We start from the raw sequence: 27198 nt of genomic DNA on the forward strand, positions 1-27198 counted from the left end.
GCTCCCGGTCACCTCCAGCCAGGTAGTGGGAAGGTTGGGTATCCAAGCAAAGGTTAAGTAAAGTACATGTGCGACTTCGACTAAGCTACATCAAAACTTGGACATAAAGTCGCGCAAAAGAGTACCGGTGTTGAGGCCCAGTTCTATGCCCGGTTATTTATGTAATCCTCTTAGAGGGTCCGCAAGAACAGACCCTAGAGCTTCTGTCCTGCATCTGCCATCACCAATGATAGAAATTACGGGCATCCCCCAGGTAATTGCTACTTTAAAGAATTGTGAAACCAGTAAGTGCATCCCGACATATTTTGTAGCAATACTTTTGGGAGGTATAAAAACATACCGGGTAATATTCCTGAATTAAGAGGGCACCTTCAAGTAGGGAGGAATTTTGTGTACAGTTCTAGACCCTTTCCTGTTACACAGAGCTTAACTACGCAGTAGCATACCGGCCTCCGCCATGACCATCCACCAATACGATATTCCCTTCAAATATGTGTACAAGCCAGAAACTTTAGGTAAGATAACAAACGTTAATTAAACCCGATGATAGGCCACCCCCATCTCAAAACCTGCTTAAAGAATATAAAAAAAATTATTTACAAAACGTAGGCTCACAATTAAGCTAAAGAAACATTCTCCAATAAAAAAAATCACAGATCTTCGAACAAAATTCATCCGCCTTCGCAATTGAGAATCGAAGACTGAGGAAACAGCGAATTTGGTGGTGTTCCCTAAGTTTAAATGAGCTCTTTCTTAAGTCTGCCCATCTTATCGGTAGATCAGACACTGATGCCGCCAAGCGCAGGCCGTCTCTCTCAACCAGGAAAACCCCTGCATGTGAGAGCTTACGTCATCAATAGGCACCTCAAATCCCCGAGACAGGCCTCCCCGCCCGAACGTCTGTCTACTTCAACTCAGCTAAAGCACAAAGCCAACGCCTTCCTCACGAACCCGAAGAAAATGCTGAGCGTCCAGAATGCTATGATAGCTACAGCGCAGTCGGGTAGACGCCTGTTTCAAACGAAAGGATCTCAGTTTCGAGTGCGACCCCGGAAAGCGCCTATTTCTCAAGGCGCGCACTCCCCACACCTGATCGTCAGCTCGTTGACTCCACTTCGCTTTCCCTCGCACTTCTTGGCCTAGCATTTTGCTTCATTCCACTTTGCTGCGCCGAGCTTTCAGCGACGCCAGGCGCGGACGAAACTGAAGCTTAAACAGCCTTGCTGATAAAAATATCGCCATTGCTAGGGCTTTGAATTTTGGGCGTTTATTCCAAAACCTACAACTCTTCTCCTGGCTACTGAGGCAAGACGCCGGAGCGTTTTTAGCAGCTGCATAGAAGATTGGAAGGAGTCTTTCAAACGAAGCAGTAGGTGGTGTTGGGTGCGCACAGGAAATGTTAGTCTTATGACAATAAGGAAACGGAATCTCGTCCGTGCGTTGCGTAAACATATTTATATTTATCCGTCATTACTTCAACCTACATCCCCACCTGGGCAATTATAACGGGATCTTCGCTTCGGATGTATCACTCGTCCATTTTTGCATATACAACACCGCACCCTTAATGTTAATTAGCGGAAATGTTGCTGCCTCGACTAGAACGGGCACACATTTCTTCAAAAGCAAGCACTCAAGACCCTCAACACAGAATGCTGACCCGTGGCGTAGTGCTGTTTTGTATATACCGACATCAATTTGTTTCGGATTCCGAATTGCTCAAGCCCTGTTTTGCTCCTATGCACTTTTTCAAGCCTGCCGAGGGACCCAGAATTCGGTGCTAAGAGCTGAGAATTTCCATTTTGAGCGCTTAATGTTACAGAGGGCAGTGGTTTAAAAAGACGAGCAAACACGGAGCACGAACTTTGAATATTTGTTACAAGTAATGTTACAACGCAAAAACGTATGTGTAAGCCATTAAAGGGACACTGAAGTGATATGTAAACATTGCGGGATTACTAGCGCAAATTGTAGTCCGGAGTCCCCAGGCCATGTTTCGACCACTCTAGGCGCGTTTACGCGATTTTATTTAGTAGAAAAACAAATTCGAAAATGCTGTCCTCCTCTCTTTATGCTCGCCCATTTTCTGTGGCGTTTTCGTGTGACGTCAGGAGGGGATGAGCTGGCAATTGGCTGCGCTATCGCACGGCTCCCCGGCCTTCAGACAGAGTCAGTCGGCCCAGCGTTTCGTCCGCCGGCCGCCGGCGGGTCGTCGCAATCAAGGAGGTTAAAAAAAATAGCTGGGTCGCAATTCGTTCACTTAGTTGAAACGAAGCCAGGACACGTTTGTGAATGGAAGAATGTGCCTTTCTTTACTTGATTTGTTTGTACACTGTATCTAGCTCCAAGTCAAGGTCGCTTCACAAAAGCGCTGCACAAGCGCACATGCGACGCTTCGCTGACTGGTACGCCAGTAGGAAAATATAAGGCCTCTTGAAGGCGGGAGAAGAGTCAGCGAAGTCAATATAGGTACATAGGAAATAAAATCAACTGATATTTTTACCGTACCGCGTAAAACTAGGGCGCGGGAAGCACTTTTTTGCGCTGGGCGAACAAGCACAGCGGTCAGCAGCACGACTACGCATCTGCGAACGCTTTTCCGTCTACGAAATGCAATTGCTAGACGTGAGCTACTGTGGAAACTCGGGCGACGCTTACTGCACGAGCGTAGTACAACAAATAGTCACCTAAGCTGCTTGAAATGCCAAAACTAAATAAAAGTGTAAACTGGCTGTACAATATATACTCTATATTAGCTTGCCTTTCGCATCCCGCTCCGTGGCTCAGTGGTCTGGGGCGCTGGGTATGTCAGCGCAAGTGTTTTGCAAGTCACGAGTTCGAATCCCCGCGGGTACGTGCTTTTTTTTTGTAAGTTAACTTTTTTGTTTTCCGCCGATGTTTTATATATTGAGTTCACCTTTTTTTGGGCCGCAACGTTCATGGCTACACGAACTAGTTCACAAAACGCGCGCAGGCTGGCACTGGCGCGCTAGCGAGTTCTCGTTGTCGTGCTGTTGCCATAAGCACCGACTGCTTGCAGGCAGTGGGCACAGGCCAGAATGAACAGACCCTTGGCCTGGTGCGAACACGCTTTTTACGATACAGGCATGAGGGAGGCAAGCTCCAAATATGGGGGAAAAGCGCATGACATTTGGGCGTCTGCGGGTACGCGGAGGGCGTTCATGCACTGCGTAGGTCTCGGCTAGTGAATGCTACGACTACAAGCCGTCCTGGGAGGCTTATCTTGTGCATTTTACAGCCGACAACATGGCAGAAGCGCGGTACGATGATTACTGAGATATTGAGAATGCCCATCCAACAACGCCATTGGTTATGTTTTACAGAACCGAAACCGAAACTTGTTTGATTGCTAACCTTGGGCATCGTCCAATCACGGCGCCCCTCCTCCCAACGTCACAGCCTTAGTTGGTGCGGCCGCCGCAAACCGCGCATGGTAGTCTTTCTTCTTTCGCGCTTTGTAAAATAATTACCGATTTGTCAACCGGATAAACGATGAAAAGTGTGCTAATTTGAGCCAGTCTACGCAGTGCAAGCAAAAACGGGAGCTTGACAAATTCACTTCAGTGTCCCTTTAAGTACTTCGGTCTACAGGAAGAACGAAATAAGCAGATCGACGTAATCGTTGGGAATTTGTGCAATGTCTGCGTGTGCATCCGAATGGGATGTGCTTCGCGAATATCTCTGTCGTTAGCAATGAGACAGTTGGCTGGTTGACTTAATCATCAGACTACCGTTGCTTCATTGAATATAATTCGGTGATTTTTATTTCCTTCACCTATCGATTTCAGAGTTTTAGAGCAACAGAACATATATGTAAGCAGATAGTGACGTCCATTAGCAGGAAACAAAAAAAAACAGATTAACATAGCGCGTAGGAAATATGTGCGGTTTGTGCGGGTGCGTGCTCATTGGCGGTCCTTGATGAGATAAGCGCTTTGTCATTGACAATGACACATATAGCATACTGCCGCACCTCTCAGGCTGCGCTTTCGTCATTGCAAATACTGCTAGCGCTTTCCTTTATTTTCAGTTTTCCCGCTCTCTGATAACTCGTTCCGTTTGTTTTAAATCGGGGCGGGAGCAGCCTTGTATCAAGTAGAACGGAAGGCTGCGCACCCCCTCTCCCCCTCCCCTGTTCCCAGGGCCTGACGTTTCGCGCATGCGTGTCTATGTCTAGAAATTGAGTTACCTTGATTTTATCCAAACGGGCGTCCTTTTACGTGTGGGTGCATAACACGTGACTTACGCCGCTGTCCCTGTTAGTAGTGTCACGTGTCTCTCGTCATTTCCACATTACGTAGCCGTTTTTTACAGGTTGTAGGGAATAATGCTCCCTGGCCAAATTTCTGCGCCATCTTTTTAAGCTTGTGCGCAGCTGTACGCACACAAGCAAACACCACTGTTCCTAATTAATCTCGCTTGCGGTTCTCTACTCTGTTGTTTTTAACACTTCATCTGTTTTAACAGTGTTTTCCCAGTGCCATATCCGCACTATGGTGCAGCCGCAGCTCTTGGTCCTTGTCACTTATCGTAAGATAATTTTTTGCTAACATAATTTTCTAATCGATCGCCTCATTTTGGATGTCGCAATACCGCGTTTAACTTCCGGTGACATTGCCCTATGGCACCTGGGAGGCCTTCATGTAGCACGTCCTTGCTGAGTATACAGCCGGGCCATTGATGCAGCGAAGCTGTTATCCTCGCGTTGTTCGAAAATTTTCGTCGCGACGTGCACAGAAAATAGGGAGAAGCGACCTAAAACCCAGACAACACAACAGAAAGAACGCGATAACGCCGCCACCCACCGCGATGGCTCAGTGGCTAAGGCATTGCGCTGCTGAGCACGAGGTCGCGGGTTCGATTCCCGGCCGCGGCGGCCGCTTTTCTGATGGAGGCGAAAAGCAAAAACGCCCGTGTGTACGAGATTTCGGCGCACGATAAAGATCCCCAGGTGGTCAAAATTAATCCGGAGCCCTCCACTACGGCGCGCCTCATCGCCTGCGTTGCGTCGGCGCGTTAAACCCCACAATCAATCAATCAAAAACGCCGCCCAAATGCCCCGGACAGCACGAAAACCAAATAAAAAAGCGAGCCCCAGAGAAAAGGAACCTGATTCCGCCTCTCATGCGCCGCGCAGGGTTAATGACCGCCTCCCGATTGGACTGTGAGGAAAAGAACACGCGACCAACTCAAACACGAACGCATCAAGACCTCGCTACGAACACGTGCCCAGAGAGCCGCCAATTACGTGGACGCTGCCTGCGGGTGTCCACGTAATCAGGTGTAGCACAAAGAAGGAATGGGAGACAAATAGTACACAACGAGCAGCCCGACACCTCACAAGCAGTGTCGTTGCAGCGGTGGTCGCCTGCCATCTCCTGCACGGGAACTTCTAAAAACGGTTGCAGCAAAGCTCTAGGGGCTAGTTAGTTCAAGATACTTCGCGATGTAGAACGCTGTTGATCTGTACATTGTATTTAGTTGCTGAACGCTGTTTATTTGCGCCAGACTCGCTGCCAACCCACTTTTGAAAAACAGGATGACTCTCTAATTGTTTAATGACATCGAGGGAGCGATACCCTTAGGGATTTATTACGATGGAAAAAACAACAACAAAATAATGGGGGTAGGCCTGCGTGCACACTATTCGCTCCGGAGCTAGCGCCGTCTGTTCCTCGAAACATGATGAATACCCTTCCGCTGTAGATCATGCCGCTGATTTCATTAACGGTGACAGCAAGAATGCGTGCAAATTCCCATAACGTAGAACTCGAAGGCAGTGCACGTGCCTTCCTTTTGACCTCATTTTAGTAGTCGCAGGGGCAGGCACGTGCGCACACGGACAAACCAGTATTCTCGGACTCTCTATCACCGCAATGAAAGCCAATACCTGTTTCCCCACAATAAAAAAGGCACTGATCAAAGCGAACGCGAAATTGCAGTCACCGCCCTGCGATGAACGGAGGCGGCCGATTAACAGCGGAAGGGGGTTTCTCGTGCTTGCAGAAACTGCCTAACAGACGACGCTGGCATGCAGCGATCGTTCTGCGCATGCGACGAAAGTATCGTTCCTTTCGGTAGTCTGCACCCTCCTGAGAAGCTTGCTCAGTGAGTGGTTGTCGCTCCCGTGATATTACTAAATATGGGGCCGGCAGTGCAAGATGAGGATCTGCCGTCCGCTGTTTTTTTTTTTTTTTTTTTTTAGAAATAACGCCATTGCGAATGTGCCGTGTGTAATGACTAGTTAGGTTGTGACATATTTCGTTGTTAAGACAAGAGTATGGCTTTTTTGTGACAGGGAAAATGTAAAATACCTCAGCTTAAGACGAATTTTTGATATTTCGATCAAGTTTTTATGGTCTCTTTTAGTTCGCCATAATAAAACTCTTCTATTTCAGGATTTCCAGTGGGATCATTTTTCAATTTTTCTTTTCGTGAATTGTCACGATGGTTTGCATAACTTCTCATTTTCTCGTTGTTCATGGTTTGAAGGGATTGCAATGTCGAAAAGCAAGCGTGAATTTGTGGGCCAATAAAAAGAATTCTTATTCAAGGCTAATCCGGCAGAAGCTATCGCGCAGTTGTAGCGCGAACGTGACGTTCGCAGTAGCAGTACGAAACTTTGTCGAGTCACGAAGTAGTAGTGGTTTCGTAGTCGGGGAATCGAATGGATAACCATCCCTAATTGTAATCGATGGGCATCACGGTTACCGTCCTGAACGCTCTGCCGTTTTTCACATCAGGTTGAAACCCACCTACAAATTACAGGATCCACTGTGCGACTGCACCACCCGGTACATAGGTTTATGCTACATATTCTTTTTATATAACCGAGACAGAAAGTAGGTTAGAAAGATCCGACATCTATGAGGGAAATGGAAGAATCTGGTGTACACATGAGAAGTGCGTATAACCAGAATCGTTTCGGTGTATGAGATGCCGCCGAATAGATATACACTCACATTATTTGTCTGCCACCGGATCGGAGTGGAAAAAATGCACTATTGATTGATTGGTTATAGGCTTTACCGCGCCGAAACTACTTAAGTTCTGAGGGACACTGTAGTGGAGGTCTGCGGATTAATTTTGACCACCTGGGGATCTCCAACGTGCGCCGAAATCCCGAACACACGGATGTTTTCGTTTTCAGGCTCCATCGGTAAAGCGGCCGCCGCGGCTGGGAATGGAACCGCGTCCTTTTGCTCAGCAGCCCAACGCTTTAGCCAATGAGCCACCATCGGCGGGCGAAGAAATGTACCATCATCAACTGGCGGGTAATAGTTCCGCGAAAATTTACGAGGCCACCACGGACTGCCTTTGTTATTTGCTATTTGTTTACTGTGTTACCAGGCAGTAGCGCGAGGAATTTGATAACAGCATTGAAGCAGCAAAAAAAGTATGCAACAGAAAAACAAGCAGACTGAATACCTATGTTAGAACAAAAAAAAAAGAACTAGTTCAAAAATTCTTGTTTAGTTTTCAGCTCAGAGCTAAGCGGATGCGATGCTCGAAAACACATGCGCGTACTTACATTTCTGCCTTTTTCCGGGTCGACCATGTTCCACGCAGGAATGTTTTCTTGCCTAACTGTCGAAAATAGCAGCACCCAAATAACACGTGGTTGTCTGCCCCAGTACGAATATGCAGATGCTGTCCCGCTCGTGCTGTGTTCAAGGCTTCTGTTTTGTGGCATTTCATAAAATCAGTCTGGATGTAAACCCGCAGACAAGGACAACTGCGTGGTCTCTGCACTCGGCGTAGCTGCCGCACTGCAGCGATGTAGTCCGTTCAAAGTGCGCGCAGCTGGGGCGATATGTGCCGAATGAAGGAAGCGTTTAAACAGCAAAATACAAAACTTCTGATTGCGACGAAGGGCAACAGTGAGGACAGGTTCTATGTGCAACGTATGACGCCAAAGATAGACAAGCTTGCGGAAACGCGTCATTTTGGAGCGCGGGCTATCAAAACAAAACAAAAAAAAAAGCGCGCAGAGCAGATAGACATCAGTGTGATATAATCATTATCGAAGTTTTTCTTGTATGTCAAAGTATGTTTATTTTTCCATTATAGATTTGGTATTATCCTGTGCACTTATGGGTTAGGCACCAAGAAGTGAAAAAGTGCACAGTGCGAAGTACACCTTAAAGCATCGTTGCGTAGTTTATTCTACAATATGGAAAGCCTTAAGACATCTATCTGTTACGGTGGTAGAGCGGCTAAGCCGACGTGCTGTTTCCCACGCGGTCGCGGGTTGGATATCGGCCGGTGCGGTCGCTTTTGTGATGAAGGAAACAAGCGAAAACACCCGTCAGCCAAGATTTTGGCGCAAGTTAAAGATCCCCAAGAGGCTGAAATTAATCCTGAGCCGTCCACTATGGCGCACATCATAGCCCCGCAAAACCCCCAAAATCAATCAACCTTGCTGCAACTGCTATTCCTACTATTGTGACTGGTGCCTCTTTCGACCTTACCCGTGTCCTCTCCCCTTCTTCACCTCTCTTCTCTATTTTCATTGAGACACGCGTTTTCAGTGAAGCGTGTATTGACTGAATAGTGTCGTGAAAGAACAAAGGAAGCTCTCTAAGAAACAATTCCCGTAGTCGAAATCGAACCTGCGTCCCTCGAGTTATGAATCCGACGTAGATCCTATTGCGGCACTCGGACACGGTATTCATATGCAAATCGTTGGAGGTTATCCTTGCGCTGCGTCGTTGCCATGAACGCCACCGTTGCTAAGCCACACTGCACGCCGGGAGATGAGGGGCTAATTTGAAATGGGCTGCCTGCAGACTCGTATCCCTGTTTACCGCAGCACCCTTGGCACGAACGCTGCTTTTTATAGGCCGCTCTGCATTCCGGGAGATGAACGGGTGATATGAGAGTTGCCGAAAACTACAGCGTTACAACAGACAAGCCAGCCCAAGTGACTCTGTATTAGATGAGGTGATTCTTTATAATATCGCCATCCGGTGTGCGTGTGCGTGTGCGTGTGCGTGTGTGGTGTGCGTGTGCGTGTGTGTGTGCGTGTGTGCGTGTGCGCGTGCGTGCGTGCGTGTGTGTGTGTGTGTGTGTGCGTGTGCGTGTGCGTGTGCGTGCGTGTGTGTGTGTGTGCGTGTGTGTGTGTGTGTGTGTGTGTGTGTGTGTGTGTGTTGTGGTTTTCTTTGGAGATTTGGTGTAGCTCAGCCAGTCGGTGTGGTTGGGTCAGCTTTTAGATTGTGGTTGATTGGGTATGAGTTTGGGCTTGGTTAAGGGTTAGTTCTGCATTTGAAGTATTGGATTGGTTTACACTGACAAGCTTCGCCCGCATCCCTGTTCCCTTTGTGGGGTGGGGTTGGTTAGTTTTTTATGCTTTACCTTCTTGCATGCAGGCCTGCGCAATTCGCGAAAGTAAGAAAGACGTCTCGGGAAATGGAATCACCCACGTCTTCCAAGCAGTATCCTGGGCCGTTGTTCGATGAAATACAGCAAAACGTAAGGAAGCACACAAGTTAACTATGTTTTCTGTTTGAATTTACCTTCGTTCTTTATGATTTGTTGTTCATCTTTAAGCCATGTGGTGTGCATTTTTGTCCCTGTCTTGATACGTGATTGTGATGATCAACAAAAAAACCCGGTGCGCGACTATCGAGAGAAGCTTTCATAGAGAAAAATGAAAAAAAAAATGGCAGTGTACATGCATGTTTCGCTAAAACGGAAGACGAAAGGCGATATCGTTTCTGCCGCAGCTAGGGGGCGCTCCTATTTTTTACAGGACTGTAGGATTCGTATTTCGCACCGTGTCACGAAATGGAGATTTAGACTTCAACATGCCTTTGTCTGTAAAAGTACGAGAGCTCTGCAACGGCCTCGGCGAACTCGGTAAGTCGTACGCGGCGTACACAGGGTCTGGTATCTCCTTGTCGTATACGATTCTGAAGTGAAAGCAAGTAGCGCCATGTTCTGGCCCGCTTTAAAAACTATCGAGAGTCCATTCACGAACTGCTAAGGCGCACCCACCGTTGGAACTTTGAGGCTTTGAGGTAGAGCCTTTGGTTTGCGCTATAAGTTCCTGGTTTCGTGCTCCCGCAATCGATTACTTGCTTTCTGTTTTCAGGCGGTCTCTGGGCTGAGCCACGTCGCCGTCGTCGTGACCTCGCAAATGATAGGAATAGGACGACCAACGAGTGAAAGAAAAAGCGAACGATGGGAATACTGACGAGTGCAAGATAGAGAGAGAGAGAATCAACTTTTATTGAGCCCAATGAGGTATTGGCTAGTGCGCGCAGGCACCAGATGGAGTGGAACCCTCTCCTCGGGTCCCATATGCGTCTAGCAGCTCCTGGCCCCTGGCTGCCAGCGCGAGCTGGATCGTCAGGTCGGGGCTAGACAACAAGGTCTCCCATCGCTCTCGGGGGTCGGGTGTTGGATAGGGGTGGGGGGCGGGTGGATCTCAAGAGACTCGCACTCGGCTAGGACGTGTGCCAGAGTGCCTTGTCTCTCCTTGCAGAACGGGCAAGTACTCTCGTACCTGTCCGGGTACATCTTGCTTAAAAGTGTGGGATGCACTAGCGACCCCGCCTGTATTCTTCGGATTACGGTCTGCTGTTTTCGGCTCAAACGAGGACAGTGTCGCGAAATTGGAAGTGGAGGGTGGTTCGCCGTGGCGGCGCGAGCCAGCGCTCTCCGAAAGTGTGCGGTGGTGGAGGGAATGGGGCAGAATGCTGAGCCCGCAGGAGTCGCTCGACGGCGCGACGCTGGGGTGAAAACGTGAGGGTGGCGTGTGCGTGACTATGATGTGCGTTCGGTTAAGCCGCAGTTCGCGGTCCCTTCCTGAGACGCACATCGCGCGGCCGACGCCCAGGCACATCATCGCTGCCGTCTAGAGAACCGACAAGTGGGTGCTGCCTCAGCACACACTGCTACTGCGCCCAAATATCGCATTAGGGAGTATCGTAATCGCCAGCCAATTTTTTTAAATACAACTGGCTTGGTATGTTTTAGATTGATTTAAGCACAGTGTACAGCATATCTCCTAATTATTTCATGCTTTGCGCCGTGCAGGAAGAGCTGGTTCTGTGCAGTTCAGGAAAAAAGAAAGACGCCGCCGTGTCGCCGATGCTTGCGATTCTGTGGAACGTTCATCAGTAATTCTGGTGGCAAACAGGGACTCTTCTGGTGAACTATAAGTTACCCACTAGGGCTCCTCCTGTAGGAGAACACTGAGTCAACACTTGTGGGTCACTAGTGTTGTCCTACCAGTAATTTATAGATGATTCCTTGTGAGGCTTGTCGGGTCAGTGCTACAATTTTTAATGCATCTTGAGGAGAGATAGACCGACAGACTACAATTCTCGTGCTCATGGAGTATAAAAGGGTCTGTCAGTTGCAATACATGACGATTTGTACTCTTTTGTAATGGGCCAACATGCTGATAGGACGTTAGGCACACTTGCTGCCGGAGGTTGCGTTTGGTGCCGACGACGTATCGTGGACACACTTTTTTCGGTGATATTGCTTCAAGAATAGCCCAGAGCGAGGACGTTAGATGTGCGGCGTCAACACGGAAGCCATCCTGGGAGGTCGAGCATACTACGTGCGATCCACTTTTGCTGCCCACATTGACAAGCATTGGCTCGTCTATTGCACCCGTGCTAATTGATCTGCTACTGGCTGTCTTCAACAGGCGTTAAGATTTAGCAGTCGTGAAAACCATCTTATATGTCACTGATTTTCTGAGGCTGTTTCAGGTACATGGGGAACCATAAAGGCCAGAAACAAGTATTATGGAGGCATTCTCGTCAGTTTTGACGCCGTTCAGCCTGACAAGTGGGCGGCCAGATGGCGGGAAGATGAAAGTCTTTGACGTCGATTGGACTTCAGGTGTGCCCCACTAGTAGGAGCGAAGCTGTTAAGCAAATTAATATTTTTCGTGTCTGCAGTTAAAAATATCCAGAAATAGCCTAGCGCGCGCACGTGAGCGCTGGCCTCGCGGCGACCGCCGGGCAATTAACACAACCAAGAAAATGCCTAGTGCTCGTGTGTGCGTGCCCCGCAACGACCACCCAGCGTCCACTGCGTACGTTTGCCAAGCCAACCATACCCACTTAGGAAAATTGGCCAAGATTGCGGCGACCAGCCGGCACTTAAAAAATGACCGCGTCTTTTCTACTTTCGTTGCAAATCTCGACGAAAGACGATAGTCGACTGGCGCCCAGCCATGTAAACGCCTCCCTTCTCTTTCCCGATCACCTCTCATGATGTTGCTCCCCGTCTCATTCCTCCCAAGATAAGACGCTATAGGTTTGCTCAAGTCAATTTAAAGTTACCTCGTTCGAGGGCCTGGACTGCCAGCCAAGCCCAGGGCATCCCGGACTAGGGACGCCCCCCACCGGGCGGGTGCCCTAACAGCAGCACCAGCGCTCGTGGAATAAACATTTATTCCTCCTCCTCCTCCTACCTCGTTCCACTGCTCCAGGCCGGGTTCCTCGATGCCAGGGCTGCCGTACGGCGGAGACGCGCACTATTAGAAGCATCCTACTACAACGTTCATATAACCACGTTGCCCAGCTCCACGTGCATTCCAAGTGTAACGTTTAACCTATCTCGCGGAACCTTTCGTCTCTGTTGCGGTGTGGTTTCTTAACATTTCGCCCGAAGCAATAGGGTCGCCGACAACATCAGGCGAAGATTTTCTGCAGTTGATGTACTATTTCATTTGATGTAGCAAAAACGAAGCATATACGATTTTTTTAATAAAGGTACACTCCAAATATCCCTTATGTATTGATTTTTTGCCTCACAATTGCGCAATAATATTTTTTTCTTGTTCAAGAATGCTGAGGAGTATGAATATTGCCAGCGGCCTTAGACGTTTAAATTTGGCTGTGGGTATAAAGGAGTATTGGGCAGATTCGGATTCACTTTGGCTGAGTGGCTGAATCGAAACACAGACAGACAGAAAGCCAAGCAGACGCACAGACAGAACAAACTTTTTGCGTTTATGTAGCCCAAGAAAGACCATCGTCTTTAAAAATGAAAGCTACTTAGCTCAGCTAACCTTGGATATGCAAAGCAAAAGCTTGGATTAGTCTGATTGAGCCCCGGTTTCGCTTGGTTAAGCTTTGATGTAGCGGTATTTCTGACCACGGCTCCAAGCCGTTCGGTCCTGTGCAACGCTCACAGGAGGAGGCCCGGTCTCGCTTTCGTTCTCGGCGAACGCGGAGTTTCTCTTTCAAGGAGAACGCGGCAAGATGAGTCACATCGCCGGAGACGCCCCAGCGGCGCATGCGTCGGAGGCTGTGGGTTCGGTCGGCTGTCGATCAGCTGAGCGGTAGTTCCATCACCGCCGTGATGGGAGCGGCTGCGATGTGAGCAGTACGAACTTAAAATGGGGCCTTGAGCGCAGCGCTGAATGAGGGCTCGCAGGTTCACGGGATGCGCTTCGAGGGGTGCGTCGCCGGGGGTGTGTCTCCGGTCAAAAGGCTACCTTGCGTATTCTCCGCGAAACAGCTGGACAAAAGTGGTGAAGTTTTGCTGCAAAAATACTTTGATTGATTCCTCTAGCATAGAAATCGGTAACCCACGAAAGTGAAATGTGAAACGAAATGTGCAGCGAAATGAACATTAATTGTAGGTCGGCGGCTGTCTTGTGGGTGTGCTTAGCGAGCGACGTCCTGCTGGCAGGTAGCCTCAGCAAAGGTGCGACCATCTTCATCTCCGTGGCGCGTACTGCAGACGGTTGCGTTGCGACGAACTCAGCTTGTGAAACGCGAGCGGCACAGTTCGTGGTTTGTACCGTGAACGCGTGGTGTTCCGCTTCCGCTGGCGTGTCTCTCGTCGCTCCAAAGCAGTTACGAACGTGACCTTTACCCGTCAGAGGCATTGCCTTTCAGCAGCACTTAATTCAAGATTTCTTAGAAGGGGCCATCACACCCAAAGCAGTAACCAGAGGAGGGTGCCTCCATTTACACGCGTCCCCGTACACGAAGGCGCTAGCAAAGAGGCGTCAACTGTCGACGCTCATTAGCGTCATGATGCCCTACTTCGCTCCGCCTCTTCTAGACGGCAGCACCAGCTGATTAAGTCATAGGGAAGGATGTAAGGTGCGTTCGTAGAGCTGTTTAAGTCTTACTTTAAGCCAGTTGGCCGAGCGCCTCGTACCTCCGTTGCGGCTAGAAGCTAGAGAATTCATGGGCTCGAATCCGGGGGCTACCACGTCAATGGCACTAATTCGGGCGACGTAATTTCCGAGACGGATATGACGTCAGTTAGATGTTGGTGCACTCTGGCATAAAACCCTTTCGTGTTAAAAACCAAGAAAATTCCGAGCGCTCGTGTGTGCGCGTCTCCCTGTGACCGCCCAACATCCAAGGCGCATATTTGTCAAGCCAAGTATACCCACTAATGGAGATTGGCCTAGAGTAGCAAAAAAAAAAAAAAACAAAAAAACTAGTGTTCATGGTAATGGTGGAAAAACTTGCTCAGAACCTCAAAGACTGCAGCGTTCGCTGTAGTCGTGCCAACAGTTGCTGGGAACTAGAAATACACGTCACAGCGTACACTCCTCCAAAGTAGTGTCCAACGACGATCACACGCAAAAAAATGAAGAAAGCTCACATTTATAGCAACAATCACGGAGTAAAGGTTGTTTCGGCCTTTCATGGATTTAAACATTCGGGATGGTCGTGAAGGTTGCGCACAGCTTTGCTACCTTCAAGTCTTACGGGTCAGTGTGAGGTTCCTTAGTTTTTAGTGGGAATACGCATCAAGAACGAAAACGGTCCACTGCCACTCAGTTCAACCCACTCGAAAGTGGTAAAATGTTGCATTGCCCTTGCAGCTAGACAGAACGACGTAATACGATCTTTTGAGCACACAACTGGGAAGAGCCTCAATCGACAGTAGAATCAGCAGACTTAGAAAGGCAGGGCACCCTGTTGCTTTGTTGGGCAGCTCCGTAGAATGGGTCTTGAGACGGGTCGAAGCTAACATGGCGGCCAAAAGCACGCATGAGGGAGCGAAGGGCTGCCTAAACAAATTCGTGTACGTTCACGGGGCTTTGCAGCTTTTCAGGAAATTCGGTGATAAAGTAGGCACCCGGGCGGTTTTTCGCTCACAACAAACATTGATGCGAAAAGCAAAACCGCCCGCCTGTTTGAGATTTCAGCGCACGTTAAAGATCCCCAGGTAGGTCAGAATTAATCCGGGGACCTCCATTGCGGCGCGCCTCATCACCTGTGAAGCGTAGGCGCCTTAAACTCTACAGTCAATCAATCAACAAACAGGCGCCTTTGTGTTGCGCGGTCAACAACGAAGAGAGCCCAAGAGCCACATGCAAAGAGAAAGAAAAATGGACAGAGAGGGCATTCGGGCAAATGTGTCTGGTCTTCGTGTCTCCGTTTAGTCCTCGTTTTTTGTGTGCGCAAAAGTTGCAGCTATGAATTGTCACCAACTAGCCCGCCTTTCAGTGTTAGGGCAAATGTGTCCTGAGGCCTCAAATCCGGGCCCTGGGTAATCTGGCCTCAACGTACCTCAGCCAAAAATTACTGATCTATTCCCATCAGGTAACTTGGAAACTTCCTCAGAAGATGCTTCTCTCTCTCCCGGTCTTGGGGTACTTCGACTGCAGGAATTACGTTATTACGTGGTGTAGGGGCTGTTATGCGTCTTTATTTAACTTGCAGCAATGAACGCATTCGATAGCTGCTTTGAAAAGTCGTTGCAGCTTGCTCTGGTGAGGCAAGCCTGGAGGAACAGCAGAGCTGGCGGCACCTCTCCCGGAGACCCGGCTGTGGCCCTTCACATTTATTTCCTAACTTGCCGCCGGAAGTTCACCATAACTGGCAGTCACCGACCGCTTCGTCCGCAGGCTTTCACGTCTCTCCCAAAGTGGACCAAATCGGGACTCGCTAAAATTTGCGGCCCAAGTCCAATGCCAATGCCCGCGTTACGAACCCGAAGGAAACGCAAGCCCGTAATGCCATGATAGCTCAATTGAATAGACGCCGGTTTCATACCGCTCGGTTCAATTCCGAGGTTGGATTCCGACCATGGTTCGATTCCAATCACAGGAAGCGTTTTTTTATTGTCTTTCGAATGGGTCGCACATAATATTTTCCCTTCTGCTGCTAGCCCCGTATGCCTCGGCCCTTTGGAGTAGGCAAGTGGTTGGGATGGCGGTTTGACGAAAGAAAGGTCCCGGGTTCGCGTCCAGGCACCTTCCTAAACACATTTTTTCTTTGATGCATCGAAGTTTTTTGGTGCGATGGACGGACAAACCTCAGCATTAAAAGCAGCTCTGCTGTTAAAAGAAAAGCCACAAGCTCTGCTGTTAAAAGGAAAGCCACAAAATCGAAGCAGGAACTTAGGGCGTATCTGCTGCGACGAACAAACCACGAAGTGCTACTCCGCGCTGGCGATAACTATAGCTTACGCAGTTCTTCCAGACGCAAAGGAAATATTAGTGTTGCAGGGTCTCTTGAAATATCTCCAGGTGGTCGAAATAACTCTGTTGCTCTTCAATATGGCTTGCAGCATACCCTACGTGCAGTTTCGGTGCGGTAAACATGACAACCAAATCCGTTGAAAGACAAGAAAAACGTGAGGTGCTCATCACCAAAATCAGCATGTAGACTGCACCAAAGGAACTCTGCATAATTAAGCTTCCGCTGTCATTGGTAGGGCTTACACTGATTAAACCTCTCAGTGTCTTAATCAATGCCTTCGTGAACATACCAATCGAGCGGAAAAGGACCGAGATGGAAACTTGGCTTTTCATTGACATGATTCAGAGAGCTTGCGGCTTTTTGAAAAATAAAAACGCGTTGTTGTGTTCCGTGACCCCGATCAGCGCACACGGGAGATTTAGGAAGGAGATGGAATGCAGCGCGACGGCGATGATTGCTTAAGCATGAGCTCCGTATCTTTGACCGCGAAAAACGCCTGCCTTCCTGGGGGCTTACAGGATATAGGAAAATAGCTAGATTGTTTATTTTGCCAGAGGTGTAGTTATAACCCATATATGTATGGTTTTAGAAGTTAGCGCCTGTCGCTGCTTTGTAGGTTGTAAGTGTCTGTCGCTGTCCTTTACGGCCTTCAATTTTTCCCCGCTAAAGGTGTTGATCACGCGAGTAGCTGCAGTGCCCAATTCACTGCAAGGCAGCTCTGAACGCCTTTACAGTAGAAGATGCGGTAGGTATAGCAGAACTCTTACTCGAAGATTTTCTGCTGTGTAGCACAACACTCTCAAGGGATACTGAATAGCTTGCCCCTTATGAATTATTTGCAGCACTGAGGAAGGGCGAAAGCAGAGCGCAGGATTTCCAGCATGTGTCCGCCACCAATGTATATTCGTTTGCGGAGCTGCAGTATCTGCTGTCTTGGTTCATAAAACGCAGTGGTGTCAGGTTTTGCAGAGACAGTGTGGAGCGAGGTTTAACAACATGATTTGTAAAACACCGAGCGCTTGCCCTAAAGTAAACCTTCTACTCAACGTGCAGGGCTCACTAATGCCTATCATTTTCAAGACAATTCACAATGTGGCTTCGGTTTAAAGATTTTTTAACACTTCCTTCCTTCGAAGTTTGTTCTTTTAATCAAAAAGATTCCACTTTTAATTTCCTGAGGAGAAAAACATTAGGCCCCTGTGCCTTGAAGAAATATTTCGGGGAAATCACGTTATGTGTGTGTTCTAGAAGACAGGAAGCATGAATAAGAACTTTTGTGACTCAGAATTATGTTGCGACGATGTGCCCCGGATTAAGAGGTGTCCTCATCGAATTCCTCGAAGTAGTACGCCGCTAAAAACCCGTTTGATGGCGGGCGGCCTCCCACTACAGTTCTCAAAGTTGCAGCTGATAATTGAAGCAACACGCTGAAGACAGCTATCGCGTGGAACCTGGCAGATGATGATAACCAACATAATATGGAGGTGATACGCAGCTCATGTCGACAAGTACTAACTAAGTCTAAGGCAAGGTACTAAGTTCCCTAAAAACCTTTTTAAAAGTAAGTTCCCTTTACTGCGACAGCAGTTAGTCCAACCCTTCGTGGTTTCGCGCTGTCGATTACGCTGGTTTACGTCGCTCTGCAAAAACATTCCACGGCTTAGTCTAAGACGAACAGAAGCACGCAAAGAGGTACGGGAATTCTGCCATGTCAGTTGTGTCTGTCGAAGGCATAGGGTACTGAAAAGCGCATTCGATACGTGAATGATGCAGCAAGGCGACGTGAATGATGCGTAAAACTGTCCCCGCCGTGTGCTCTGTCAGTGTGCAGGACAGCTGCCCATAAATCCCGGAATTATAACGCAACAATTATCAGGAAGGACTCGGACAAAATTGTCGGGGGCTTTTGCCGCGCGCTCTGTATCAGAGCTTGAGGGGACTGCAACTGCTTCGGTGTACCGTCAATGCATTTGATAGAAACGAGTTTTATTTTTTGCCCGAGTGTTCAGGGCGATGTTATTAATAGCTTGTGTTTCTTTCAGCGAACCCTCATTTGAGAGCGCACATCCACGCGTCTAGTCCCTTTTTGTGCTTTGTTTTGCACGTGTTACCATTTCTAGTGAACAGGGGTACAAACGCACGCTCCCTCTGACGCAGACGGCTTTTTGGGGTAGTCAGTGGCTTTGTGTTCTCAAATAGGAGAAGAATCGACACCTGGCCTAGTTGGTACTGCATCTTTCACATATTCAAGTACTGCACCATCATTTTCTTTCTTTTGTCCCCGCGAGACGGCGTGGTGAAGGAGTTTTCAAATGTTCTGCAGATACACTTCCATGCAAACTGTTCCCGACCTCCGAGAAGTGGGCACTTAAAGCGCGTAAACGGAATTGGTAACGCAGGCGAAATCCTGAAAAGCGCGCTCATTATGCCGAGAGGTTGCAACTGAAGCGGATTCTATGTTCTGATGCGGGAGAGTATAGCCCAGTGCGAGACGAGAGAGGGTGTCGAGAAAGGGTCGGTGGTAATCGCTCCGTGCTAATAGAGAGTTTTAGAAGTCCGTCCGTTCCGTCACATACGTAGTTACCGGGTTGACCGGGACCCGTCTGGGCACTTGGACATTCGTCGCGGTAGGGGGATTAGTTCCGCTGACCTGCCTTCGCCATGTCCGCGCCTCCTCGCCCTTCTTCCTTGCCCTTTCGCGCGCGGGGGCGCAGACTAGTCCCGGTCAACCCGGTAGCAACTTCACCAACGGAACGGACGGACTGCTAAAATTCTCTAATTTTTGGTATGACTTTACTAACAGGGCAGTTTATGCTAGTGCGCAGTGTGGTGTCAGACAGGAATAACCAGCCAGGCGGCTGTTAGGCAATGTCTGACTGCGAAGTGGCGGACGCAGAGCTTATACATTTTTGTGTTCGTTTGCGAACTTCATTGTTTTCCGCATCGTTATAGCTGCTGTAAAAAGAATTTGCTCGGAATTTGAAGCGAGTACAGCTTGTTTTGTTTTAATGAATGTTTAATTTGCGTGTGATTTTGTCAGCGTTTGCTAGTTGCAAAAAGCGGGCCATTATGCTTCAAAAGCTCATTGCGTGGAAGTAGCTGGTGAGTCGTATGCGTATTCTTGGTGTTCCTGACCATATTGCTTATTCGATAATAATTTTACAAGTGATAAGAACGTTACAACTGATGTGTGCATTATTCCAACTAGCGAAGCGAAGTCCTGCGGCCACCTAACACTATATGTTGTATTCCTGTCCCCTTCAAAGTGTTTGCACATAATCCAACACACAGCTTCAGCCTAGCGGCATAAATGAGATGAGGACTGTGGCGTGTTTAGGTCAATTGCGGAAACAATGAAAAGACGCAGGCAGAGACCAGCCTTGTGGAGCTCAATATTTTTAAACTTTGTGTTACGATAATTATACCTTTTTTTACCAGCTTTATGTCCGCCAGTGAAAAAGCTTTCAAAATTTCGCAAAGTTCACCATAAATACGTTTAGTTTATATTTTGCAATTAGCATTGTGTGGCTCACTGAATCAAAAGCCTTAATCGTGTCAAAAAATCGAACAATTTGAGTACTGTCGAAAACAGCGTTATACAAGTATTTAAACTAAAGTCTTCGCGACGACCCTATCGTTCGCGGGTTTCCAGCGAAAAGTTAGATGCGCACTCAGCTACGACTAACCCTTGATCCCCATTCATCACTCCGCAAACGCGGGTGCAGCAGGGCTAGCAATTGGAATTAGAAAGCAATAAATTAAGACGGGCAGAAGACGTTCGGTGGCAGTTTTGCTTTCCAATGCCAGTTTAACGTCCTGAGCAAACATTTCCTCAGATTTTTTTTTTCCGCAGATGCAACAATGATCTCATCAGATGACTCCCGAAGAGCACAAACCGAAGGAATAAACAACCCGTTAAATGCATACTGAATCTCTTGGCCTTTTAAAACGGCTCATAGTATAATAAAGCTACCGCAATTTCTTTCAAACTGGTCTCCTCTTTAAGCACCGAATTTCTCTTCTCCAGCTCCTTTCTCTTGTTCTACGAGAAACTCAGGGTACATGTAAAATTCTTAATTAGGCTCCTTTCATGGATCCAAACATTACTCATATGTATAAAGAACATGTTAAGGGTCCTACTCTTTGTACACAGGTAGCCGTACTTGTACAGAAGTCCTGCCAAACAGAAGAAAGCCACTATGACAATGCTGGCAACAGTAACCTTTAGTTAGGTATCGTTATCATCACTCTGCCTATAAAAGAAACCACTCGTAATTTTTTGGCGTCTGTTGTTGTCCCAAGGCAGCTCTGGTTCCCACCGCACTAACGGTTTTTTGTTAAATATTATTGTCACGGTTTTATCAGAACCAGGCGCCTGAAACAGCGCAGCTCTTTACTTACAGGGCGATGGGGTGAATCCTTGTAACGTTACTGCGAGAGGGGATGCGACAACGCAAACGAAGATAAGTAAGAAGGTTCTTGTTTAGGGGTTTTGGCCCTGAGCTGCGTCGCCATTGGACTCTCTGTGTTCCCAACGGAGCTAAGTTATTAAAAGCTTCAGCCACAGGCTACATTTCTGGTGGAGGGTGCTGGATTCATCCCCATCACGGCTCCGAACTTCACCCCGCCTCGCCCCATTAGGCGGTCTCACGCGGGCTCTTCGATTGAGTTGGTATACCACAGCGCCGGTGAGTCGTAGACGCGGCCGTTCACCAGCCCCGTGCCCCCATCCTATATACAGCCCTTGACCCTACGTGACCAGCCGAGATGCGACCGCTGGGACCACAACATAAGGCGATGCCGCTCTCCCCGCCCAGTACACCGGCATGTCTCCAAGGGCCCTTCGACGTTTCTGAGCAGAACGGGCGGGCACCGCTGTTCTGGCGCCGTGGTTCACCTCGCTCATCGCATTCATCCCAAGCGGCAGAAACTTCTTCATTGGTCATTATATCATTTTCCACTCTCTCCGCCTTCGCCCATCCACTTGGACCTCGACTTGGCATTGTTGCCAGATGGCGGGAACGAGCACAGCCGAAATGCAAAAAAAAAAAAAAAATTGTTGCCCAAGAATAGCCAACATTGTAGCCAGCCGCAAATAGTAAGTAGCCACATGTAGCCAATGTTAGGATAGAAGAACAATGCACTGCTAAGCGATACAAACGTTCTTATATGCAAGAATTGCAACGGTACAAAAAAAGTCTATGCGCCACGCTACAAGTTGAGCTAGTCGCGGACACTCACTTTAAAATCTGTGCTGTTTTCCCGTTCCGTCTGGTATTTGCCCATGTGAGCGCAGTACCGCCAGCCCAAAACCAGTACAGGGGCAATGCGAAATTCAGAGAGTTTCTCTAAGGCTGCCTTCTTATCAGACTTCGAGGGCCCAATTAGGGGCACCTAGTTGCGCTCACCATTCGCGAAGTGGCGCGCACTAGCGGACGTCTCGGCTTCCATGGTGTCACCATAAAAGCTGTTCCTTAAGTATCGAAGAAGCGGCGATGTACTCCTAGCCAACAAAAGTCGGCATATTCAACACCCCGTGTTACGGTTGCCAATTCTAGCGCATTCTTAAAACCTCTTTTTCAAGGGGGATATAACTTAAACAGCGGTAGCAAAAAAGCCAAATTGTCTAAGACAACGCCAAAAAATTAGGTCGCCCAATACGGCTATAAATAGCCAAATATGCAACACTAAGCCTGGGTTCTTTAAAACCCGCTTTTAAAATGAGATATACCTAGTACCGCGGAAGCCCAAAATTAGTCAGAAAGCAAAATTTGTCTAAAACAACGCCAAGAAAAATTAAGTCGCCCAATGTGGCTATAAATAGCCCAATCTGGCAACACTCCGAGTCGCGCATTCACAAAGGATATCCGTAGGGGCCCATACATAACTAAGACGCGTTGCACCGTCTACGGATTACTTTCAGCGTATATGAACGTGTTTTCAAGCAAAGCTTTCTACCTCTATTAAAGAATGGTTCCTTTGTGGCGTGCAAGACGAGAAACTCTCAACGCGTCTGGGGAGCGGGAGGGCGGTTTTCAATCACGAAGCACTGTGTAGATGGCGCGATGAATGGTTACCCAATGATCCCCGTGCGCTGCTAATCCCGGTGGGTGCATCGGCGGGACGGCTTTGTCGTCTGCTCTAGCTACGGTTGTTCTGGGCCTGTTGTGGCACAATTTCGCGTCGATTGCGCGCTTCCTTCGCACGGCTTGATGAATTTGTTCGACATCCACTACGGCGCGCCTCATCGCCTGCGTTGCGTCGGCGCGTTAAACCCTACAATCAATCAATTTGTTCGACAGCACTTCCTGGGTAACCCGTACCCGCCGTATTATGTGTTCGTACGGCAAAAATACGTTATGGGTTGGTTTGCAGGGCGGTAAAACAAAATGTAGAGACAACATACAGACATCTGGCCGCTAGAGAAACGCCACATTTTGCGCACTGCTTGCCACAAATGGGACTCCGTTTTGTAAACTGGTGAATACCAATTCGGTTGTGTTTTAAGAGTTGCAGTGGAACCCCGATAATACGACCTTCAAAAGACCGCGAGAAAGCGTCGTATGACCGGGGGGATTGTACGAACGGGGAGTGGGTAAGTGCTGGCCTAGTAGATGGTCTCACGCGACAGGCGGGCTAAGAACCTATTTAAACTACTATATTTAGTGCATTCTCGTGTGATTTGCGTACACTTAGCTGAAATTCCAAGCTAAAACAAGAGAAACGCGTATGTGGTGCTCCCTCCCCTCCACGGCATCCGAGCTAGCCCACAAGCCAGGAGCCGGGCGCTACGTGACACCCGTGCCGTCCGCGCTATTTATAGCCTGCCAGCCCCGCACCTCGCGCGTGCGAGATAAGGCAGTTTTGTCGAGCACATTGAGAGGGGACAAAGCGAATGTGAAACTGCCAAGGCTCAGCGAAATGAACAAGAGTACACGGCGCATATGAAAAAAAACGGGATTCTCGTACTGGGGGAGACACCGTTTGAAGGGTCGGTCCCGTGCCGTCGCTAATGCCTAAAAGTGCTCAACGCATAGTCTTCGTTTCCCACAATACCCAGCAACGCGAAATACATAAGATGATTGAAGCTTCGCGAGTAAATCATGTTGCGGTGACAAAAATTACAGCGCGTTCTTTGCTACAGGGACTTGCTGTGGTGGCTGCGGTGACCCAAAATGGCGTCTCCACCCTTGCGGCGGACGTGCGTAAATAGAGGGGCCCAAGCAAAGAAAGCAGCGGAGTGACAGCGCGGCTTTGAAAGACACTGATAGGCAGAGAGCAGAGATATAGGGAGAGAGCGTCGTTAAAGGAACAAACTCGGATCGAACGGGCGGGGAAAGCGGGTCTGTGGGATTGCGTCGTATGTGTCTTCGCATTCGTCGGCGGCTCAATGGGAGCTTCAAATTCACGGTCCGCCTGCCACTTGAACTTCGATTTCTCGCGGTTGGCGAGTTGGCGTACTGCTGCCGCATGGGCCGTCGAAGGTTAACTCCCGCTGACGCGAGAGAGAGAGAGAGAGAGAGAGAGAGTACACGTTAATAATACGACCCATGTCCGGGTCCGCGCTCAAGGAGGTTGAGGGCCCGTGCGCCTTTTCAGCAAGTGGCCTGGCGCGCGTGCGGACCTTTGCACATCAAGCAGCGCCAAACGGGGGTTCAGCATAAAGAAAGGTCACGACGAGGCGGCGAAGCGGCGTAAAACAAGGTGAAAACTCTGTTTTATCTGCGCCAGTGTTCATCGTAGGTAGCGGACCGCGGGTACCCGAGCGTGGTATCGTGAGGGTTTTTAATGCATTGTTTCTAAGGAGAGTTTGCCGAGACGGCGGTGATCCGTCGTAAGAAGCGGGTCGTCAAAGGTCCGGGGGACGTATTAGCGGGGTTCCACTAGAAAAAGCGAAAGGAGCACCTGGTTCTTATAAACAGCCATTATAAAAGTTCGCCCAGCTTTCTCGCCTTTCTCAAATATGCTAAACAAACTACTTTAAATCGGTATAAATGGGAATCACTAAGTTCACATGCCGAATTGTTTCGGTGACTGCTCTTGTGTCGCGCGGTGGTATAGCTCCGAGCTAGCACGTCAGGATGGCTAGGTTCCGCTGTCTCACCCTTTTAAAGGCGCTACTCTCCATTTTTTTCCCTGCCGACCCACGGCCGGGCTGCAGCGGCGGCGTCGTCCGCCGCTCTAGCTCTGCCGTGGCCGACACTGCTGCATTCAGGACAGCTCCACCGCGAATTCCCGGTAACGGCTGGCAGAATCACTTACTTCACTCTTTGTAGAGCCACGTGTGTGAATTCAACTGACGTCGCATGTGTAATAGTTGTGGGTTTCGTTTAAAGCTTTGCTTTCCAACCACCTTCACAGCGCAAATTGGAGCCATTTTTTTATATTCTGTCTAAACACACTATGGTTGCCTGGTTTTGACGTATAGAGGTTTCGTTTCTGGCTGTCACTCGCATGAACTAGGTTCAAATCCCACCGGAGCCGTTTTAATGGGTGGCATCCCTTGTCGACTACCCCCACAGACGTGCGAATAACACGTGCGAATAACACGAATAGCCAACAGTGTGGTGTAGCGCACTGCGTTTTCACAATAATCAAGATTTAGAGAAAGTTTCACCTTTAATCGTTATAATAGCGCGAATGGATATAATGTTGTCAGAGAGACTATTGATAAACCAAAACTAGAAAAAAATATAAATAATAACTATAATTTTCGTACCGTGTAACGCTCTTCATTTGCACAAAAATGTAGTTTTGGTGGAGGCAACAACTCTAATCGTTATAACGGCGTAAATAAAAATAACTGGTAGGAACTAATTTATTGAAACCACAAAATGTGGCTGTAAATATCTCACACTCTGGACAAGTGGCATAAGAATGCTATGAATTGGTAGGCAATTCCCTTAATTTCTGCACAATACTTGTTTTAAGTGTTTGGTTTACTTGAAACAAATTTATTTTCATCACGCGCGGTGTCTATTTCTGTCAGACGTGTGGATTAAAAACGAAATTTGGGTTGGATTTGTTGCCTTTATGTCGGTTCTATTTGTTGGTTTTTCTCTTTTAGGTCGTTTTCTACTTTCTCGTATTCAGCTGAGAAAAAGGTAGATACGGTAAGCGTGTGTGCTCGATTTGTTTTAATTGGCGTTTTTTCCTGTTCTAGGTGGGTTTTGCGTGTTGATATTTCCTTTAGGGTGCTTTTTATCTGCTTAAGGTACATTTGGGCTGTCAAACGTGCTTCAAGCAGACGCGGTTTCCTACGGGCGACCGGCGCGGTCGCCCTCAAAGGGGGAGGAGGGGGGGAGGGGCGTGTGACGATACGGAGAAGGCGAAGAGGACGAAGCTGTGTGGGTGGTGCGTGACTTGGGTCAGTGCTGTCATGGCCGACATCTTGTAAATAGATGGCCTCGCCCCATCTCATGGTCCGCCTCATTTGTCCTCCCGCCACATAACGAACGGGTGCTTTGGCCCCCAGCTGAGCTAAGTTAATTAAGGTTTACCAACACGCTACAATATTTTCCTTAATTTAAGTGCCGAAATCATGATACACAGGGATTTCAACGGCGACTTTTATTTTCGTATTTTTTACATGAAACCAGGAGCATAGACGCTGCGATGGAAGGTATACAGTTGAAGGCTTCACCTGGTAATCACTCTGGTACCACAATTGTAACCTTTGCTCGTCATTTATAACAATCCGCAATGGCAGTAAACAACCAAATGTCTTTAAATGGACATTCTCAATATTGAGCGCCTTACTGCGATTCAAAGGTATTCCACCACAGCAATGATTTTTTTACAACCATGATTCATTAGTTGAGGGCGGTCGAAGGAAATTACCTTAGAAAATAAACGTTATCTCGCGAAAAATCTCATTTACATTTGTTTGACTTAGTACGGGTTCTGACTGTTGCCGCAACTTCGGTGGTACCGGCTGGCACCCACGCTACTTTACTCAATGTTGCCGCAACTGTCGTAATAACGTTAAAGAATGACGTCATTTAACGACTCAGCCAACCGAACTGCGTGACACGCCGTTTTTTTATGTCTATAGATCATGACATGGCTTTTGCGTCGGTAGTCTGAATATAGCCTTACTTTCACTCAAAATTGCGCGGACAGTTGAAGAGTGAAAACTTACGATTGAAACTTTCACTCCAGGAGTGCCAGGTAGTGGCTGTACAAGAGACGCCATTTCTGTAGACTCGGAGCATGCATGCGTCTGGTTGTCGGCATCATTCCAAGCATCTACTCCGTAGCATGGCAAAATAACGGGCTCAAGTAAGTGCCTCGTGTAGGATTCGTCGAGACAACGCAGGCGCATACCGCGTCATATCAGGGAGAGCGAATGGAAGCCACGCTATCGAAACGGATGCCCGAATGCAAGAGACGTCAGCGTGGATAGGCGCAACGCTTGTAAAAACCAGCTGCAGCTTAGATCGCGGGCTCAGACTGTGCGCCTAGTTTGTTATATTTTACGCTGTCCCGTCGAAGTATTTTTTCCCTCCAGCATGCGCATGTTATTCGCACGTGTACATCGGCGGGGTTGCATCCGTTCTTTTCCCATGACTGCAGCTTTTGAAATAAAAACAAAACAGCATAGCATTGTAGCAGCCAACCAAGCATAGTGACTCGCCGCAGCGGTGCATTGCTTACATGGTGAAGTGTTTTCCGGTTTATGGCTGCTGACATTCCAGCCCGCAAGCAGGCTGATGTGATAAAACTGTGCGAAGTCGCGTGGGTTTAGCTGGCG

The 27198-nt window shown here is 48.3% G+C and overlaps 1 protein-coding gene across 2 annotated transcripts in view; it reads right to left on the reverse strand.

The window, feature by feature from the left end:
- LOC144146777 (monocarboxylate transporter 6-like) overlaps positions 1-26814 on the reverse strand; it is a 60663-nt gene extending 33849 nt beyond the window's left edge. Inside the window, exon 1 of one of the 2 annotated variants that reach the window (XM_077678705.1) lies at positions 26587-26814. In XM_077678705.1, the coding sequence (XP_077534831.1) occupies positions 26587-26769 (183 nt within the window). In that variant the 5' untranslated portion in view covers positions 26770-26814. Of the gene's footprint in view, positions 1-7552; positions 7924-26586 lie in introns of those variants that run through there. The other variant, XM_077678706.1, reaches the window with a different exon arrangement.
- Positions 26815-27198: the final 384 nt, after the last annotated feature.

The sequence above is a fragment of the Haemaphysalis longicornis genome, unplaced genomic scaffold (genome assembly GCF_048455015.1).
Source record: "Haemaphysalis longicornis isolate Haplotype H1 unplaced genomic scaffold, Haemaphysalis longicornis Haplotype H1 scaffold_7, whole genome shotgun sequence".
Taxonomy (NCBI): Eukaryota; Metazoa; Arthropoda; class Arachnida; order Ixodida; family Ixodidae; genus Haemaphysalis; species Haemaphysalis longicornis.